This window comes from Betta splendens, chromosome 6 (genome assembly GCF_900634795.4).
Source record: "Betta splendens chromosome 6, fBetSpl5.4, whole genome shotgun sequence".
In the NCBI taxonomy this organism is placed as follows: Eukaryota; Metazoa; Chordata; class Actinopteri; order Anabantiformes; family Osphronemidae; genus Betta; species Betta splendens.
The window spans coordinates 10,502,707-10,521,334 of NC_040886.2; the positions used below are offsets into that span (position 1 = coordinate 10,502,707).

An 18,628-nucleotide genomic window follows, 5' to 3' on the forward strand; every position below is an offset into this window, starting at 1 on the left:
TTTTATGAAGAGACATTTATTAGATCAGTAGAATACATCATCATCACCATCATGCCAAAAAGCAGCAGCGGCACTTCATGTCCTTGCCTTTGCCATATGTCCAGCACAGATGCAGTGAAGCGCTCTCTATGTTCTATCATGATGATTTTATTATGCGTCTACTGAACGTTACGCGGCTCCGGTGTTCAACTCTTTGAGCTGTTTCTCCGTCATGGCTTCGAAAAGTGGAACCTTGCAGGCAGACGAGGGACGATCCACTGATTGTTCATTGCAGTTCTGTGAACCATGCAGTCCACAATGAGATCCTGTTTTTTTTTAATACTTCTCTTAGATTTGATCAATTGTAGAGTTTTAACAGTAATAGTATGTACATCTCTAGAACCATTACTATTGTGTACTGCATTAGCAAACAACAGAGTAACGTTGACAACATCAGACAAGTACTTTTTGCTTTAGCAAAACTTGAACACTACGATAGTATTCACATGCACCGGTACAGTGTCATACTTATGAAACATAGACTAAAACACTTATATTTACATGATGTTCACAGCTACATTCCAGATTTGTGTGTGCTCATTGTACAGTATAATCGTGGATTTCTACAGAGAGCAAGAGTTGTTTATGTTGCGTGCAGCAAAAAGGAAATTATTACACTGCACAGTCTGCGAATGAGACAATACATATGGATAATAAACACAGCATGGATACTGGGTTATTGCTCAGTGCAGCTGAGGTCTGATGCATGTAATATTGATCAGTATTCAATAAATAACTTCCAGTCTTACTACAATCTTTGTGATGACACAGTTCCTTTAAGAGAGATTGGTCCAGTAAATCAAGTGGATAAAGCCAAATGATAAACGGCAGGAAAACAAAAGCCTGAACATGGAACAATATTTTCACAATGTACATAACTGTATATCAATAAATAGACATAGTAGGAATAAAGCATATACAAACTATGATTGAGTCAACGTGGAAGAGCTAAGAGATGACTATAATGGGACAAACAACTTAATCATGACTAATATTGGAAGGAATTGTGTGACTTAAAGAAAGATACAGTATGAACCAAAAAGCTTATCTAGGACACAGGACTAGTACAAAATCCCCCATTTACAACTGCATTTGACTGAAATTCCCTTAAATAGATTTCTATGTATTATTGGGACAAAGCAAGAAGGCAACTGCGAGCCACTCCCTTTAGTATGAGGACATGTCATAAACTACAGTATTTACACATCGTAGCTACATCAGCCTTTGTGAAGACAAATGGTGAATTCTTGCAGGGCCCGGGCATCAGTGACTCATCATCTGTGACTCGTCTGTTTGAAATGAAAGGAACAAACATCCCATCACCAGCTTAGTTAGTGCTTCTCACACCACAGCAGGACTTTTACGTATGTTGACTTTAAAATACCCCCCCCCCCCCCCCTTTTACTGTGTGGTACAAAAACACGTATTTTGGGTATCATTTTAGTTTCACACTGACAAAGACACAAGCATGCCATGAGACAATGCCATTGAAACGGTCGACTCAGCAGGGAGCCTTTCATGTCTGTGGGGTGAATACGTGTATCCAGTTTTCGTGCTGTCCCCTCCGTGGAGCTTAGGCCACAGAGGCCAGCTGAGATAATATGCATCACTGAGCCCGGCGTGGGCCAACATCCGGGTTCCTGCGGCCCTGTGCGGGTCTGCTATAAACATGACTGCCCACGCTCAGAGCTGTCCAGCCAGTGGATCAGTGGCGCACAGCATTGCCCTTTTCCAGTTTAGCTTTCCTATCCGATCCCTGTGAACCGAGTCTGTAAGTCAGTAAAAAGGAGGAAGCGGGTCAGTTACTTAGCGGGGTAGAACCAGAAGTGGGCGGGTCTTGGGTCAGGGTCAGACACTGCGAGGGGCCCTCTCCAGTTCGTGGGTCCTGCGGTTGCGTCCCTTTTGCCTCTCTTGCAGGTGTTTCCACTTGGCTGCCAGGCCTTGAGCGTTCATGTGAGTGTGGGGATTCGCCACCAGCTTCTGCTGCTGCTGCTGCTGCTGCGGCTGCTGCTGCTGCGACTGCTGCTGCTGGTGGAGCTGCGCTTGCTGCACCAGCTGAGCCTTCTGCTTCCTGTGCTTCCGCTCCCTCTTCCAAACCTGCTCACAGAACTCGTCCACTCTGTTCAGAGTCGGATGGTTGACCAGCGACAGGAAGTCCCTGTACCACAGCTTGTGATTGGGAGTGGAGGGAAGGTCTTGCGCAGGGGCGGCGGCAGCGGCGGCGGCCTCCTCGTCGCGATGCAGCAGATCCTCCAGGCGGTCGGTGTCAATGACCTCCAAGGTGACCTTGAGAAGTGTCTGCATGAAACCGTGCTCCACCGCTTGGCACAGATAGATCCCAGAGTCCTTCTTGTCGAGCGTGCGGATCAGCAGGCCCTGGTCTGTGCTGATGAAGCGCTCCTCAGATTTAATCTACAGGCAAAACAATAGAGACAGAATGAGGGAAAGACAAGGTGGAAGTGAGATTCAACTTTTCAAAATAAGCTACTAGGATATCTGTTCTCCCACAACTCTAATCCACTGCAGTGCTTCAAGTTAATTATTTTATTATTTAGGTCAACTATGAAATTGAATGTGATACTCTGTTGTTTGAAAGACTGTTTATTATGAAATCCCATCCATCATTATTTATGTACAGTGGAAGCAGATTGAATCTGAACTCTGAGCTCAATAAACAGCGCCAACCTCCTGTTTGCGGTCATCGGTAGAACGCTGATACTGCCAGTAGGTCAGCGCTCGCTGGGACTTGGGGCTGCACTCGAGGAACGTGCTGCTGTTCTCCACGCCGTACACGGTCTTATACAGGAGAGTCGTCTGCCCGTTGAGCTCATCTGGTGAAAGGAGAAGGGCCTGAGTCATAAGTTCGTCACAAAGTTTGATTGTGGGGCTTAAATGTATTATTATGGCTGTACTGTAGGTTAGCAACAGCATTTTCACGCTACAGTTTTTTGTCTCCTCCTCCACAAAGCAGCAGCTTTTGATACGGTAATAGTTGTTTTGTCCTTTTCCAGTAAAGTGAATTCACGTGTAATTAAGATAGTGAGAGCCCTGTGTTTGGACTGGTCCCATCATCGGGGCGGTGGAGTGGATGACTGGGCAACACAGAGGAGGCTTAGAGCAATTCTGACCATGTTAATTAAAAGCTTCACATGGGCCGGCTCTAATCTTCACACTGCCAGAAACACATAGTGTAGAGCACAGCAAACCGCACGCATTGAGCAAGTGCCTTCTCCTGAAACCAGAAGCTGATTGAAAAAACAAACTAGACTCTCGACACAAAAACATCAGTTGTGATTCATTGTAAAATCTGTCCTCTGATTAATTATGCTTAATGATTAATCATATCAGTCCATGGATTGAAGCTAGGAAAAACCCATTTGATTTTTGTTACACATACCATAATGTTGCAGGTCTGAACATTGCGTGAGTGGATCTCCATTCCTGATGTCTTGTCTCCTTGTTCTCCTTCAGAAACACAAACAAACACCTCCGTGAGTCAGCACCGGCACCGTGTGTGTGTGTGTGTGTGTGTGTGTGTGTGTGTGTGTGTGTGTGTGTGTGTGTGTGTGTGTGTGTGTGTGTATTTCAGCAACATTGGAGGCCAAAGCAAACAGATAAAATAACAGCACTGTAGAAAAGCTTTAATTACAGGGTGTGTACAACAGCAGTATTAATCAATCACTGCTGCCTGTCGCCTCGTTGGGTCACGCATGAAAGAGAGATGGAGTTTCACACACGGCGTCAAACACGACCCCGCGGATGCTGCCGGTAAATAATAATTGTAACTATGGCAACAGCGACGCGGGCTGGAAATGACCCTCCTCCGCTTCCTGCGCTGGGGTGTGGGTAATTGGGGCTACGAGTTTGAGCTGGCTGCCTCATTTTTGAGCTCAGGACTCTGGAGTCCAACTAGCAGCGAGATCAGGATACCGTGCAGCTCACATTCAAATCAATAAGCCCCATGGAGCTGGTGTGTGAGTGGGAGGCTGCACTCACAACAGACGCGCACAAACCTTTACAGATCAGTCCAATGCAGTGACTAAAACGACCTCTCACCTCTAACACCTAACTCACCCCGTTTACCGAGGCAGCCTCCAGACATCACTGACACTGGTTCTCATTTGAGGGAGGTTATATTTCTAGCATTCTGGTGGAAACATGACCCCCATACCTTCAGGGGGGGTTGGCAAATATACAAAGCCTTCACTATAAGTGCCCTCACTCCAGCTCTGAGTCGCATCTGGGTCTACATCAGTGCAGTACGTTAGAATCAGCATCTTAGAGTAATTCAAGTAATAGAGTTTTTGATTTGATTTCGAGCTTCTATGATAATGTGTAACAGCTCATTTTTAACCTTTTAGCCAGAGAAAAGCAACAGATTCATGTATAGCCATTGTCTTGAGCTGCTGAGTAGGTGCAGGCAGCATGTATGTGCAGTGAATGTCCATGTGCCGGGTACCTCTTGGCCATGGGGAAGTATCTGGAGCACTCTGTGCCATCCCACGCACAGTAAGGGTCCCTGGCCAGGCAGCACTCGGCGCAGGCCTTCCCGTAGACCTCGCACCGATGCAGAGGCATCTGGGACACACCGATGTCGGAGCCCAGGTACAGTTGTTGCTGTGCAGGTACAAAAGGCATGTGGACACCTTGTGATAAATGCAGTGTGTCGGACTCCCACTCCGTATTTGTCAGCGCCGACCTTACTACGTGCCTGCTAATTAGCTGACTCACTGCCTGTCATTTAAGTTGATGAGCTAACTGCTGCCGAGGAACCATCAATTGAGATCTTTGTGTGATAACACGTTGCTCGGTTTGTAAATGTGCGGACAAAAGGTGCCTTTGTTCGGTCCTTCAGCCCTGCAGCACAGCGACACTGACTCTGTGTGACAGGTTTGTGCATCTTTCTCTATCTATCAGTGTATGTTCACACACTAATTTAGTTCATGACATCAGTCGACAGTCTGTGTGTATTACTACAAAATGAATGTCTTTGTGTTTTACATGTAAGAGAAGGAGCCGTACCTGCTTTGTTGAAAGTTCCATGGCTGTGATGGCCGTTGGCTCCTGTAAAATTCACAAACCCCAATAGAAAACAATAATTAGACACTTACACTGACACCGGCTACTGACTGTAATACAGACGACGGGAGAAGCGCATACTCTGAAGACGTTCATTTCTTCCAGTAGGACTTCTTCCAGATCGTGCCAAGAGCCTCTGGGAATAGACACCACCTTCAAAATGGTCCCTATGTCTAAAAAAGTGACACTAAATGAATAACGTCCACACATCAAAGCTTACTAAGACGAGTCAAACCTCAGATGGGCCCCAGTTAATGTACCTGTGCCAATGAACATGACATCATACTGTCCATCCTCTGCCTCCACTTTGTCCACCACTATCTGGGTAAACTGGTAGTCCACGTCTGTTTTGACTATGATGGGTCTGTTGTTAATGGGGGACACGGGGTTGAACATGGCTGGGTGGCTCCTAGCAAAGGTGACCACTTCGTCGGGGAAGTCCTTCGTCGTGTCGAACCCTCCAAACGTCTTGCTTGGACACTGTGGGGGACACACAGGAGTAGCTTCCTCACACAGTATCACAACGGCCGTCGGGAGAAGGAGAACGTGCACTTTACTCACTGTGCCCGGTCGCGGGTAGGGAACACGTCCCTGGAACGGGACCCACTGGTAGTTAGGTCCGTCTCTATGAGCGTAAGGGCCTAGAAAAACCCTCCTGATGTCCGTCATGCTGTACATACACACGGCTGAACCTTTGAAAATGTTGCTAATGAGAGGAAAATGAAAGAGTTGTTCTTGTTACAAACAGGTCTCATTATAGTTATTATAGCGTAGGGTGGTATTTCAGTGTCAGCCACGGTACCTGGAGGTGGTAAATACGCCGTAGATGATCGGGCTCTTCGGGTCCTTTGTGCTCATGAGGAAAACATCCTCTAATAATGACAAAGAAGGCGTTAAACTACAATTACAGGCACATCCTTCACTGATGACGTACAGTAGCTGTTATCTTTGCTCAATACTCACGTAGTTCGTCGAAGTGCGTGTCTATTCCGTTGCTTCCGGGCACAGAGCAAATGAGCCGAGCCTTCAAGAACGTGGTCCACTTATTCACCAGGCTCCGGTGACCTCCCAGGTCATTCTGTCCCAGAGATTACAGGTGTGGTGGTGTATAAGTAGTACAGTATGAGAAGGCGTTGCAGGCGTTAATCTATTACTATTTTTATTAGACTATATATGCTTGTAATTGCACTTAATTGCAGTGAAGTAAAAGTAAAACATACTGTAAATGCCAATAAAGTACAGTCACCTACATATTATACAGTACTGAAGTATAGGTGCTTGAGCCTGAATGTTACGTACACTTTTCCCTGAGGGTCTTTTTCTGTGTAGGAAATGTTATGTTTTAATTTTTTAACAAGCCTGTTGTGAAGAAAGTCCCTCGCTACAGAACTGTGTGTTCCAGTACACACCCGACGAGCGTGATGTTTATTTCATAGAAGACACTCAGAAGCACAGAGTGCTGGGTTATAAAAAGCTTGTCTCACTTGAACTTGATTTATGACAGTAAATTACAATGTGTCCAAAACATGCAAGGGCCAAATTCATCCCACATCCCTCATGTTGGGTGGCGTTGACTGTTGAGGACAGTGGATTCCTGACGGCTAATCGGGCATTTATGGAAATGACGCAGATCTGCGGTCAGCCTGGCAAATTCCTGGTATTAATTAAATAATATTAGTATTTGGAACGTGACAGTTGATACTGTACAAGCTGAGGGGACAAAATGATCACGTGCAGCTGGAGACAGACCCAATTAGTGGACAGGCCTGACATTAGGATCACAGTGCAGCCACTGACAGCGTCGTTTCCTCTCCGGCTCTGGTGACATTTACCGTTTCTGTCTTCAGGGGCGGTTATGGTGCGTACGCACAACAAAGCCCACTGTCCTCGGGCTAAAAATAGTCCCAGATAACGGCTTCTGAAAGCTGCCGATGGTAAAGCCACTCCGAGAGCCGTCAAGTGCTTCTCTACGTACAGAAGCTGTTTCACATAATGTGCGTGTGTGTGTGTGTCTGTGTGTGTGTGTGTGTGTGTGTGTGTGTGTGTGTGTGTGTGTGTGTGTGTGTGTGTGTGTGTCGTCGCCAGATTGCTTGTGTGTGCGCCCGTACTTTGCAGAGCTGCCCGATGCGAGCGTGCGTGGCCTTCCCAACGTGCTCTCCGTCCATCGCATTCTCTCTGAAGAACAGGTAGATCTTATCATCCTCTGGGTTGTCACTCTCCGGAATCTGATGAACCCCTACGAACCTGGGATCTGCAGCGAAAACAACAAACACAGTAAGCAAACGCTAGTCAAAAGAAAAACACAGGACTCATCCATCACGGTGGAAAAGTCTGGATAGTTTGAAGTGAATCGAGTAGTTTTCTTCGCCCTTCTCACCATTTAACCACCGGGAATCATGTTGCTCTGTCCTGATTGGGTGATGTTTGCCCAGAGTGCGAAAAATGGCAAAGTCCCGTCCCATGAAGTCAGCGGAGGTCCCAGCATACAGCTCCCCATCTGATTACGAAGGATAAATACCGCATTAGCACATCAGTTACACCAGATGAGAGACCGTCTGCAGCGATCTGCCACGCAGCCGTAAACGTCTGAGGAGTTATTAGAAGTAGAATAATGCTGGGGAGAGGGCGGCGAGAAAAAGGCGAGAGGAGACGAGGGGCGACGGGCTGGAAAACGGCCGTCTGCTGGGTTAAATGGCGCGAGATAACACGACCCGACTAGTAATTATTGCGGCTACAGAGGAAGTAAACGCTTAGACAGGAGCGTTTTATTCAATAAAAGTTGAATTGGACGCTTGAGAAAAATGAAGTTTGACCCGCCTCGTACACCCAGCTCCTAATAAGCAGTGTGTTTTAAATAGATCTGGTTTACAGGGCAGCCAATGAGAGGTTCCCTCTGTGTAAATGCAAACTACAGAGCAGATCCCCGTGTAATGAGTGAAAGAAATGCCGTGTTCTGTTATCCGCCTTCACTTTACACCCTATATACCTCCTGAAATCCCTGCATCCGGCCGTAGACTCACCAATTAGCATGGAGGCGGTGAGCAGCTTGGGATCATAGGGACTCTTCCCTCGGCCGTTTTCTAGGCGAGGCTCCAGCCTGAACACGCTGTCCTGAATGGAGACAGGCAGAAGATCACATGAGCCGCAGTGGGTCGCATTCATTCATTCTGGGGAGCCACCAGCTATGTGGCATCCTGCGGTATTTCACAATAAGACGTATTTTTAACCAGTATTTATAACCAGTCATATTAACATAGTGGTGTGCCAGTACCTCTGGTTTCTTGCCCACCTCCAGGTAGGAGCACACTGGGTGGAAGGCGCCGGTCCCACACACGTACAGATGGGTCTGGTTGAATGGCTGCAGCACCTTGATGAAGTTCGAGCACTCCCTCTGAAAGCAGCGAACGCAGGTAGAGCGAGTCCACCGCGAGTAGCCATGAGTAACAGCTGGTCTCTCGTGGACATACAGTATGTTTCACACGTGCGACTCTCTCAGCCTCCCTTTAATTCTCACCCCCTCCAACTGTGAAGCAGCAGCTCAGGGAGCATTATTTTGAAGTAAGGAGTCGGATTAATCCTTAAATCCTAACGTTAACATTGCAACTGTAGTAGAGGTGCAAAATGTCTGTTTTGTTTTTTTTTTGTACGTGTTGAGTTGTTTGTTGAAGTGAACAAGCGCGTGTAGGATTCCAGCTCATACCGAGAGATCTTTTCCCGCCCACTTGCACTCATCTCTTCTGGTGGGAGACGGCGGCCAAGTGATCTGTAACACAAACACAGTTCCAGCGCGCGATGAAAGAAAATCACTCCCTCTTAAAGTCTGTTGTCACCAGAGCGGCGGCTGGCAGGCGTGCCCGCTGTACAGTACTGGACAGTATGTGTACTGTACGTGGGGGCTGAGGGGGGGTCACAACGAGACGGCCTCGGCCTGAAATATTCAGGAGGCACTCTGCTGGAGAAGCCCGGCGATTCCCGAGACGCGCTCGCGAGCGGCTGAAAGGCAAAGGCCAGCGTTACCTGAGCGTAGTCTTTGCTGATGTTGAGGAGGTTAAAGGAGAAGATGTGGTCTTTGGCTCCCACGACCAGCCTTCCTTTCTCTTCGTCCAGCAGGAAGGTGTGGTAGCCTGAGCTGTTGGCAAGGCCCGCAAATGTCACAAGGTTGTTAGACTCCAGCATTTCTGCAGAGAAAAATAGCAACGGAGGCTTAATAGAGTTAGTGTTAAATTCCCAGTGCGAGCTCAGGTTTAGTTTTATATTTAAAGCACAATCGTTCTTATTTCCTCCCCTTTTTGTATTTTTTATCTTGGACAAATCTCGTTGCTTCCCTTCCAATTACAATTTGTTCTCGGGACTGAGAAGCTTGGACGAGCAAAGCAACCGGCAGACCGGGAGGAGTCACTGCCAGGCACAAGTGGACCGGGGCTGAGGGTCAAACTGCCTGCATGGGGAGGTGACCTTGACCGGCGCAGCCAAGCATAACTCGAAAAAAGAAGAAGAAAGGTCCTCAGATCTCATTAACGTGACCTCATGACATGTAACGTCTTTGGTGTAACCTCTGCAGACACACACACACACACACACACACACACACACACACACACACACACTCAGGCGGTTCCTCCTGGCGTCCTATTCTGACCACAGCCTGACCCCCTCCCACTGCCCACCCACACAGAGAAGATGCTGGGAGAACATTTGACTTGCTCTCTCTCTTTTCCGGTTATTTGTTTTTTTTCTTGAGCAACAAAAACAGTCATGAATGTTTTAGCGGGCAAATACCCCCTCTCTAAAGTGTGCCACAGCCCTTGAGAATGAGAAGACTAAGGTACCGTATAGATGCTCTATACAAAACCATCAATGGAACTTTAGTATAGTGGGTAAGAGATGTCTTGATACTCTATCAGCTAAGTGTTTTGTTAAATTGATTTTGTGCCATATTTGTAAGTGTTGTGGTTGTTACTGTTACTGAGTTGGAACAGTAGTTTCCTGTTCATCAGCATTGATGGCGAGAGTTTAATGTCCTCAATAGAAGGAGGCATCACACGGAGGTCCCTTCACTACTCATCTCCTGATCTTTACCTCACTCTCTCAGATTAATAATGCGACGCTGCGTCACTCCAAATAAAATTGTTGTTTTATTCATGACACTTTGAATTGAAATTGAACTCATGATTCATGTTTCCAGTTAAAGTCACATCGAGTGTTTGTATGTGTGAACCACAGCCAAGACTAATCCGGATTATAACTGCTGTATTTGCATTTGATTAGAAACGAGCATTGTAATAGATGTGGCCAACTTGACTTCTTTAAAGGTTTGTGGTTATTCATATTCATCACACAGCCACTGTCGTAACAATGAAAAGAAACAAGGACAAATAAAAAAGTAGCTGGAAAAGTATTGCTCAGCTGAGTCTGAAGCCATGTCCCAGATTTCTGTTCCTCTGTGGGGCAGATGATCAGTCATAGGGGATTTACTGTAAACTCACTGACAAGGCAATAACACAGGCCGCCTGTTTCGGACCCTTTTTCCCAACATCTGTTGGAAAACAACACTTAACCACAGAATATTATGCTTGAGATCGATGAACGGCATCACTGCATCCACCCCACAAGTGTCTGGCTTGTGAAAACTGTCCATGGGACCAGTGTCCATGGCAACAGACCACTCAACAGCCACTACTGCTAAGTTATTAAAAGCTAATCACCCAGAGACAGATACCCTGTGGATGCTGTGTGTGGAGCCCAGTGTGCGTATGCGTGTTGTGGAGCGGGTCGTGATGTGTGTTACTGTAGTGGAAAGAAGCGGGCTGTTTCCAGGCCACACCTGAGGCAGCAGCCCATGCATGTCTGAACTGGTGTCCCCTCTGGTTAAATAAAACAGGTGCGTGTACACACAGGAGGCAGTGCTTGTTTTTCTCCTGTTCAACCTGGAAGTTTGAGCCAGAAACCCAATTTCACCAAACCACAATTAACAAAAAATAGTCGTTACAATTTGCCAGTTTTAATAATGTTTAAAGTCTGTTGTGGTTGAATTCACGCAGACAGATAATCGCACGGACAGGCGGATCCTCAAACAAGTGGCCTGAACAGGTGTCAGCTGCCGCCTGCCATATTTCACTCACTCTCTTTTAACCAACGTCACTTTTTACAAGCTGATTTTGCCCACTTTCCTGTCTTGCTTCTTCGTGTCAGAGTCTAGACTGTCTCGCTGCCGGGCACTGTATGTAAATGATGAATCACAGTAGCGATGGGAAAGAAAGGAAAGTGCGAAAGAATTGAAGAGATACGGAGGCAGATGGAATGGATGCAAAGAATCAACAGTCCCATGTGAGACTGACAAAAATAAACTCTTTTACCCTACATTCTCCACATCCTTCCCAGCTGGAGGGCACAGAAAGCGGTGTCTAAGTGCTTCCTAAGAAGCAGGAGCACGTCTTGAACCACGTTTGGCTCCTACTGTACTATATGTGGGAGCACTGATGTCTTGGACCTGGTTCAGCAGCTTTACTGAGGTTCATCATTCACAAGGGTGAGTGTCCGATTGCAGATTAGATACAGATTTTTAGTTATTTTGAATCTGGCACAAATTATGACTAGAACAACGTTATTCTAAACTATATATATAATCTTATAACGCAAATCTGAACAAGTCTTTGGCATTTAGCTCCAAACATCTAGCTCTCTGAATACACAGGGCACCTTCCATGGCCATTCAGAGTTTACACTGCACACACCCAGAGAAACCCAACTCCGCGCCGAAGATTCTTAACGTGCTCAAGGATTAAAATTCTTTGATAGAAAGTCTCCATTCCTCTCTTTTTATTAGACGCAATTTCCACAATGAAAACACTAAAACAAACCAAAGTTGTTGCTCCAATGCTTTTCAATTTTACCTGTTTTCGTTCTCTCGAATGTGATTGCGCTGTGTGTGTGTGTGTGTGTGTGTGTGTGTGTGTGTGTGTGTGTGTGTGTGTGTGTGTGTGTGTGTGTGTGTGTGTGTGTGTGTGTGTGAGAGAGGGAGGCAGTGCTCTAATACTAGCAAACTAAAATACACTGATATGATCTATTTAACCCAAAGGTATGAATTTGCCCTATATTTATTTACTCTAAGTTTAAGTCTAACATATGTTAAAGTACACTGTATGTCCACAGCCTCCTTCGACTTCATCATCACCCAGTCGTGCTGTTGTTGATTCAGTTGGACCTTGGCCCGTGTTTAGGCAGCCATGGGGTACCGCTGTTGTCTTCTCCCCTCCACCACTGGCCTCCTGCTCCTCAGACCTTGCTTTCATAGATGTTGGATGCCATGGGGTTGAGTGTGGAGGATGGAGACGTGCGTGTGGCGATGGTGGGTCGGAGCGGAAGTTGCATGTATGTTTTAGAGGACCCAACTGTGCTGTCTGAGCTCCTACTGTCGCAGAGCGGGTTCACGCTTTTGGAGACAGACGCTGTCCTGCTGTGCTCGTGTGAGCTAATTCTCCAGTAGAATCAAAAACATGTGCGAGTGTGAACTGAGGCGCGTCCCCACATACGACCATTAATCTGGACGCGCATATTTTGCGCGGTGACCTCTAGGGGTCAGAGTTCCTCACAGTCATGTGCCACTGATCAGACGTTCCGCTGCCTCGATATGTGCTGCTCTGTGATACACTCGCTGATGGGTAAAACTGAGTCTGGTTTACCTTTCACAGCGATAATAAATAATTTATATATGATATAAAAGATTCATAAAGCAATAATCCCATGTCACTTGCCTAATGGGACCTATGGTGGATAATGTTTAATGAAATTTCACAGTATTATTTAAATGATATTTCCACTATGTTGCAGACATGGAAATGAAACCTGCTCCATATCCTCTGGCTACAGCTCCTCAGCCAGGGATGGAGCCAAATATTGTCCCCACAAGCAAAATTGTGAATGAACTCTAATGGAAATATTAAAATGTGGAGCTGGCAGACAAGCAGCCGAGCTGCCACCAGAAGGCCCGACTTGTAACAGAGATATCGCTACATGGGTGTGTTTCACCAAGCTGACAGCATGTGGTTTAACTGACTAATATGCTCACAGGTATCATTAGCTATCTACAGATGGCCAAGTGTTTATGCGCGCGTGTGTGTGTGTGTGTGTGTGTGTGTGTGTGTGTGTGTGTGTGTGTGTGTGTGTGTGTGTGTGTGTGTGTGTGAATATGCGCGTGCATGCGTGTATAATTATGGATCTCCCCGTGCTGAATGCGAAACATTTCTCTTTGGGAAAGCCATCTGCTGAAACAGACCTGCACCATTCATCCTGACTATAATTACCATGCAGGAAAGAACGAAGCGGAAAAATGACATCCAGGAAAAAAAAAAAGGAAAAAGAGAAAGGGAGAGTGGCAGAGATGACGTTCGGCTGCCGGCAGCCGATGTCTGACACCCCAATTCATCGGCAAACTGACAACAGCAGTTCATCAAAACAGGAACCGAGAGGAAGGAAGAGTGTTTCAAAGACTAAGAAATAGATAAATTAGAGAAAAAAAACATTTGGAAAGTGAACTTACTTTCCCAAATCCCACCAAACAGCCTTTTTAATGACATAATAGTGATCTTTGCACTATAATCTCATTAAGTCCTGCCTATTAGACACAGCTGATCATTTTACTGAGGCTGTACAAAACTATTTTTAACACTGCCACATGTTTTCCATTGGAAAAACAAATTCTTTGTTGGAAATGTGGTGGAAGGAAAAGGTTTATAAATGCTGTGTTTGTGTTATCGGTGTGACTAAATGAGCGTCACACTGCAAGTTTGATTTGAACAAGTCAATGTAACTGTAGGATAAACAGCTTTAGTCGTGAACCACCTGAGCAGGATGACATGCTGTGTGTCCCACAAGCCGCTGATGAGCCATATAGGACAAGCCTTATATACTTAGGTACTTGTTTCAGTCCAGTTTACTGTACTTTAGGCGTAACCACAGCAAAGTAATCTATCATGATATTCAAGGGTTACTACAAGTATTCGTATTTAGTATTTCATTGTACATGCTCAGTGGTAAATGTAGATAAAAAATGAAATACAAAGTTTAATCGCTGAGATTTGTATGGTTCATATAGTAGTGGAAGCTCACCTTTATAGGAGAGTTTTAATCGGGGCACGTTGTTCTTGGTCTGTTGGGCTCCGTTTCGCTCCGTCCTGAGCAGAATCGCCACAAACAGCAGCGTAATGCTGCCCCAGAGAGAGCCCATGTTCCTGGGGCGGCTGAGGCCAGCGAGGTCCCTCAAACGCACGACTCCAGCGCAGTCCGCCTCTGATCTGGTGTAGTAGGAGAAATGTTCCTTATATTATTAATGGAGGCTGCTAGCAGTCAGTCCAGCTTGGTTCCCATCAGGGCTAAAAAATGAAAGGGGGTGAAAAGTCAAAGTTAGAGTCCAACTCCAGAGGAGACGGAACCAGCGAGCCAGAGTTGTGGGTTATGGGTCAGTGTCGCCAGCAGCAAGTCCAAGGAAAACTTTACTAGACTGAGCACAAAATAACTGAATTCCACCATAGTAATGGTGCCGAACTAGGACTGTAGTATGCAACCAGCATGAAGCTCCAAAAAGGCATTCATGTATCACTGAGTAAGAAGAAGTCCCGTCTGATTCAGCCGGTAATCCTGTCTGCTTGGTTCTGACTCTGTCTGTCCCCCCGTCTCCTCTCTACTTCTCTCTGATGTGGTCGACTTCAGCCCCACGCAGCGCAGCGCTGCCCTGTCCCCACAGCGCAAGGCACCCGGTGCAACTGAGAACAGCTGAGGCAGACAGCACAGGCAGAGTGGGAGAGAGAGGGAGGGAGAGAGAGAGAGAGAGAGAGAGAGAGGGAGAGAGAGAGAGAGAGGAAGAGAGAAGGAGAGAGGGAGAGAGAGAGGGAGAGAGAGAGCGAGAGAGAGAGGAGAGAGAGAGAGAGAGAGAGAGAGAGAGAGAGAGAGAGGGAGAGAGAGAGAGAGAGAGAGAGAGAGAGCAAGAGAGAAGGAGAGAGAGAGGGAGAGAGAGAAAGAGAAAGAGAGAGAGAGAGAGAGAAACAGAGAGAGAGAGAGGGTGAGAGAGAGAGAGAGAGAGAGAGAGAGCAGGGGGATTGAGAGAAGAAGAGAGTGCAGTGTAGGCGGCAGAAAAGGTGAGAGAGCACAGAAAGCACGAGAGAAGAGACAAGTGTGAAAGCAAGCGTGGTGGGAGAGGGAAGGTTAGGACACGGCACGAGGTTAGAGAGAGTGGAGGAACAGCAAAGTTGAGCATATTGAGTTTTTTGGTTTGGTTTGTTTTTAAGTAAGTAACTGTCCCTATTAGAGTTTTCACCATCACAACTGTGTACAATTAATACATTTACAGCAGTGAAATGCAAGGCCATCATTTCAGTACAGTTTTAGCATAAGGAGCATTTAAATTAACCAAAGGTCTTAATTATTTATTTATTAATGTGTCAGTTCTTTAACAGGAAATAATACAGGTGAATCCATTACGAAGTGAATAGTTGTTGGTGATTTAGAGGTGCATTTTACTGTCTCCTGGTGGCACCACTTTACTTTTAAAGGCGACTCATTTCCGCTGAAACACAATGTTGAATATTACATAAGTACAGTTTTCAAAATATGCCTTAATCTCCTCCTAAACCATCCCAAATGAGGTGTCAGTCCCTCAGTGAGCTTATTCCGCCTCGTGGTGAATGAGAATGACTTCAGTTGCAACGGTGCCGTTAAGACCGCTAACAGGCTGGATCTAACTGGATAAATAGCCATTAGACAGTGGGAGGAGAGCTTCACTAATCCTGCAGCAAGTGGACGGGCCTCACAGTTATGCTAATGTGCGCGCGGGCGCTCAAGGGGTTCCAGGGAGAACACAGGGGACCGTGAGGAACAAGCGGCGCGGCAGTTCCTTCTTCCCAAAAAGACTGGATTAGGAGCAGCAGCGGACGCATCTCTTTCTTCCCGAGGATCTTAACACAATCGTAACACAATCGGCCACAGCCGAGGCCAGATGGACGAGGTGAACGGAGCTGTTTGAAAACGGACCTCACGCGTCTTCTGGCCAAACTCCTGCACAGTGTTTCACACAGTGAAATGTCAAACGTTTCACATTACATCTGCGCGTTTCTCATCAATGCCATCCGCCATCTCGTACTTGAAGCGGTGTCACTCGTGATTCTATTTGAGTCTCATTCAAAATTCATAGGCGCACTTGAAAATTGGCAAGTTAAATCCTCCTGGTTCCTCCGCGTAGAAAAAAAGACGGCGGCGAGTGTCCCAGTTACTGACATGGGGGAGATTCAGAGCTCACAACTCAAGGGTTCTCCACTAAACCCCCTCACTTCACATCCTAACCCATCCATTCTGGGCCCTTTTTTCCCACTCAACCTTCTTGTCTAATGTCTAACTTCCAACGATTTTTTTTACTTTAACTTGGGTGCTATTCAGAAATATACAGTACTGAGTAACACTGGCACAATAGAAAGGACTATAAAACATCCTTGACTGTGTTTGTGTATTTTCCTCAACCCCAGTTTCTAAAGAAGAACGGCGCCGTTTCTGAAGCACCAACTCGACCTCGCGCTCTCAGCTCTTCTTTTCACTAAGACAGGGGACCCGAGCCATCACAGCTCATCAGCTCGCATGTGTGAGTGCGGCAGGGGAGGGGGCGTTTCCTCGGCTCGTCGAGAGCGATGGTATGCGTGGTGAGCTTTGTGTGGAGCCGGGACAGGAGTGGAGGGGATCTGTCGATGCTCCCTGAAAGACGGAGCCCCACATCAGCGCTCACTCAGGCCCCTTAAACAATACTCCCCACCACACCACGCCTCCCGCCCACACACACACACACACACACACGGGCGGTTATCTCCCCCTTCACAGCAGCACATACATTAACCCCCATCTGCATCTCCATCACTTTCCCCGTTTCTCCCTTTCTTTTTACCCTCCTCTGCGACCTCCACCTACTCTGGGAACACAGTCCCTTCAAAATGAGAGGAACCGGCTCAGCAAAATTAACCGCAAGGCCAATACAAACCACATTCACCACATAGCCACATATGCTTCAGAATACCAGCCTGCACAGTCCACCCGCCCAGCTATAGCTAACATGAGCTTCATGACAGTGAGTGATTAGAACAGGCACATAAAAAAAACAAAGCTTACATCTGAATGTGAGTGGATGCTCATATTACAGCATCCAATAACCTGGCATTGTTAATGCTTTTAATGATTCATATTCCATCTGCCTTCAGTCCCTTTGAGTGAAATATACTCTTAATGAGTAATAGCAAGTTATGGCATTTTAGTTGCTCGCCTGAGGCAGGAAGAGACACGTGTTGGAATGACGCAGCGTTCCCAGCGCCCATGAATATTGTGTTACTGCTTATGACAGGGCTGATATAGTGGTATTGTAATTGTTACAGGCATAAAACGCAGTCAGACGCAGAGTGATGGAAGCCAGCTGTGTGACCTGGCAGGTAGAAAAGAGCACGTGGAAACAGGCCACGCCCCCGACCCAACACTGGGACATCTATGGAGACGAAACCAGACATCGCTGAACACTAGTAACACATTAGTTGGGACAGAGCAATCATATCGTACTTGGACATCATCTGTATAATACGAGGCATAGAAAATATCTCCTCCACCCTGGCTCCTCTACTGTATGTAAGCATAAATAGACAGAGTATGCCATGCACTATTTATGACCACATAAACCACACGCTGGTGGTGATTTACTCTTTCTTAATGAAAAATGGATGAAAAATAGAGCAAAAAAACCTCAGAGCTATGAATAAATTACTGGGAACAGCGTATCGTCTTCAACACCGAAGCAACCACACCCTTGCTCTAGCAACCACAGGGTCCATCGGCAAAACCCAGAGTGAGCATTTCACCATCTCACGCCATCAAACCAATACATACAGAATTACATTTGAATATCACAACATTTGATGTGATTGTACTGTATCTGCAGCCTCCTTGGTTCCGTGCATGAAAAATACCAGTTTACTACAAACGCACCACGTTAGCACCAGGATGAGAAGATTCAGCGTCTGTGTGGATGCGCTTGACTTTTTCCACCAGACACATGAATTTATCATCATCCATCAATATTTTAACCTCCAGGCTACCTGCTTCTCACCTCCACGGGGAACAACAAAAACACACAGTCTCTCTCTGACTCAAATGTTCCCGTCCACAGATTACACCTATGACAAGTAGTGTGCCACTTCCTGAAGTTTATAAACTCACATAGAATAAAAAAGCAATTCATTCATGTGTAAAATCATTTTTTTAAATAAAACATCATATTGAAAACTACAGTCATCATGATATTTAGATGAATTCAATATTTCCACTTATGCTTCCAGGTTCCCAGGCTTTTCATCACCTGGCAAACATGTAATTTCTCTAAGCAGCGTTTGCTTGGGTTCCTCCTTTTAGTGATCTGCTGCCGGCTGCTGCTCTAAGCTCTATTTGTCCAAGCTGAACTTTTGTGCAGGTGATAAAAACCAGACCAGCGAGC

The 18,628-nt window shown here is 46.2% G+C and overlaps 1 protein-coding gene across 1 annotated transcript; it reads right to left on the reverse strand.

The window, feature by feature from the left end:
- Positions 1-14,885, reverse strand: sema3ab (sema domain, immunoglobulin domain (Ig), short basic domain, secreted, (semaphorin) 3Ab). Its single transcript, XM_029154502.3, has 17 exons — positions 14,227-14,885; positions 9,136-9,296; positions 8,819-8,881; positions 8,390-8,509; positions 8,139-8,229; positions 7,496-7,615; positions 7,227-7,369; positions 6,082-6,196; positions 5,921-5,990; positions 5,680-5,824; positions 5,379-5,598; positions 5,200-5,291; positions 5,062-5,103; positions 4,499-4,656; positions 3,437-3,504; positions 2,725-2,870; positions 1-2,451 (listed from the first exon to the last, which is right to left on the reverse strand). Exons 1-17 carry the CDS (start codon positions 14,342-14,344, stop codon positions 1,888-1,890), a joined length of 2,436 nt encoding a protein of 811 aa, XP_029010335.1. The 5' UTR covers positions 14,345-14,885; the 3' UTR covers positions 1-1,887.
- Positions 14,886-18,628: the final 3,743 nt, after the last annotated feature.

Bases quoted from the DNA above. Each gene is read 5' to 3' on its own strand.
- sema3ab (XM_029154502.3), bottom strand. From the start codon at position 14,344: ATGGGCTCTCTCTGGGGCAGCATTACGCTGCTGTTTGTGGCGATTCTG. The intron at 8,882-9,135 runs GTAACGCTGGCC...TTTGTGTTACAG, and splicing joins TCAGCAAAGACTACGCTCAG to ATCACTTGGCCGCCGTCTCC. The intron at 8,510-8,818 runs GTATGAGCTGGA...CGCTGCTTTCAG, and splicing joins GGGCGGGAAAAGATCTCTCG to AGGGAGTGCTCGAACTTCAT.